This window comes from Malania oleifera, chromosome 3, assembly GCF_029873635.1.
Source record: "Malania oleifera isolate guangnan ecotype guangnan chromosome 3, ASM2987363v1, whole genome shotgun sequence".
In the NCBI taxonomy this organism is placed as follows: Eukaryota; Viridiplantae; Streptophyta; class Magnoliopsida; order Santalales; family Ximeniaceae; genus Malania; species Malania oleifera.
The window spans coordinates 84,760,878-84,763,211 of record NC_080419.1 but is presented as its reverse complement, the minus strand read 5'-3'; the positions used below and the strand labels follow the sequence as shown (position 1 = coordinate 84,763,211).

The following is a 2,334-nucleotide window of genomic DNA, read 5'->3' as shown; positions in this document are numbered from 1 at the left end:
GGGGTATTAGTGACGATTTTGAAACTGTCACTGATGCTCGAAATCTTAAATTCTCACACTTTCCCTAAATTTCTTCTTTCTCCTCCCGCCTCCTTCTCCCTCGCGCGGTCTCTTCGTTCCCCAACTTTCATTCTGCTCCTCCCTCCATTCCCACCGTCCCACTCCATTACTCCGTCGCCGCCCCCGAAACCCTCCTGAAAAACCATCTTCGTTGCCCCTAATTGCGTCTCCGATCATAGAAAATAAAAAATGCAGGCATGTCATCATCCCTGTTATATTTATCTTTCTCTTTCTCTTTCTCTCTCTCTCTCTCTCATGTATTTGCATTCTTTATTTGCAGAGACCTAATCAATTCCTAAGGAATTTCCCCACCCAACTCTTGTTTCTCGCACTGTGTCTCTTCCCTTGTTCTTCGTCCTCTCTCAAGGTATCACTGTCATCTCCCGTCTTTCTCTTCATCGGTTCTTGAATTTTTTTCCCCCATTTTTTTTTAAAGTTTATAATTTTCATCTCATGGTTATCGTCCTTGAATCAGTTGGGAGAGACATGTGCTTCGGACGGCGACTGCGACGCCAGCTTACGCTGCGAAACGTGTGATGCAAACGGGAATACTCAGCCCAGATGTACCCGAATCCGGCCATTGGAACCCACATCGAAGGTCTATGATTTCTCTATGTTCTGATCTCAATCTCTAATTATCTAATGCACGAACCGTGATGAATATTTTGTTTATGAGCGGGTTGTACTGATATGGGTGGTCAAATGATTGATTAGGCGAACAGTCTACCTTTCAATCAGTATTCATGGCTGACGGCTCACAACTCCTACTCTCTTTTGGTGGCGAAGCCCGTGGTGGGACCTGTTCTTGTTTCTCCCAGGAACCAAGAAGATTCAGTTACCAATCGGCTCAATGTAATATTCGTTTTTCTTCCTTTGGTTTTTCGCCTTCTGGGTTGCTCTTTGGAAGTATTTTTTATGCTTCTGAAAGCAAATTTTTTATATAATTTCAACTGTTGTCTTTAGTTGTTTCGGGAATATATGCCCCTCAGAATCTATTCTGCTTTGCATTATGCTTGTTTTTACACTTTTGTTCAGTCAATGACAATTTTTTATTTTTCAATTTTGAAGAAGTGTTTTGGTCATTGTAAGTATTTGTCGCGTAAAAACAAATTTTTTCCCTGATAAACTCTTCATACACAATCCACTTATGCCACTCTCACTTGCACAACTTCTCACATGGATGTTTCCTTACCTGAATCATTGCACATTGTTCATGCCATACTCTCATACGATCAAAACATCTTAGAAACTCAGTTTATTCAGATTTCTTTTGAGCTTTTTAATTACTCTGTAAGTAAGTATTTCTAATGTAAATTATCATTTTAATGAACTATTTTGATCGTTTGTCACTCTATAGAATGGCACATTGATCACAACATAATCCAATATTTAGTTCATTGTTTCTGTTAAAATATTTTTTTAACAATTAGCTGTTAAATATGTGCTCGTTGTAGAATGGTGTTCGAGGTCTAATGCTTGATATGTATGACTTCACCAACGATATCTGGTTATGTCACTCCTATGGTGGTGTCTGTTACAACTACACAACATTTGTAAGTGCTTCAATACCTAATTCTGTGAGGGCAATTTCCTCGATTTGATCAAGTGCTAACTGTTACTTGTAGCAACCAGCCATTAATGTGCTAAAAGAGATTCAAGGGTTTCTGGAAGCAAAGCCATCAGAGATTATTACCATATTTTTGGGGTGAGAATGTTGCATGATTTGCGCAGGTAGAAGGGTCCTTTCCAAATGATTTGTTTGGATGCAGCAAAGGTGTGCGTTTGTGGTTAATGTCAATGGTATCAGCAAAGGTTTGTATGTGTTTGTGTCCCTGCCTCTATTGTGTATTGCTTTTAGATTTTTGATTTTTGATTATTTTGTGTTATTGTTTGCATATCGTTAGATGTTTGGATTCTTTTGATTTCAACAACATGGAAGATTTGAAAATCCACCTTCTTCGGTCATCAGTCACGAGAGTTTATACCATGAGAGAGAGAGAATGGTGTGACACTCAATTCCAGATCTCCACGCACATGATTTCTTCTAGGTATGGATCTTGTCCTTCTAAAAGTCTCAGCTTTTCCAGATTTTAATTTCCATTTTGGTTGGTTTATTGGTTCCGGGACTCAAATCTATTTTTATTTTTTTTAAATTTTCTTCTAGTGATGGTCGACATCTGGGCCCACAAGTTGATCAATAAGCACAAATTGAGATAATTTGTAAATAAGGCTTTCAAATAATTTGACTAGAACACCTAATTTGGTATAAATGTT

At 38.3% G+C, this 2,334-nt stretch overlaps 1 protein-coding gene across 1 annotated transcript; it reads left to right on the top strand.

Annotated features, from left to right (window-relative positions):
* Positions 1–249: 249 nt before the first annotated feature.
* Positions 250–1,769, top strand: LOC131151404 (PI-PLC X domain-containing protein At5g67130-like). Its single transcript, XM_058102648.1, has 5 exons — positions 250–255; positions 536–658; positions 775–912; positions 1,515–1,613; positions 1,686–1,769. The coding sequence occupies exons 1-5, from the start codon at positions 250–252 to the stop codon at positions 1,767–1,769; spliced, it is 450 nt and encodes a 149-aa protein (XP_057958631.1).
* Positions 1,770–2,334: the final 565 nt, after the last annotated feature.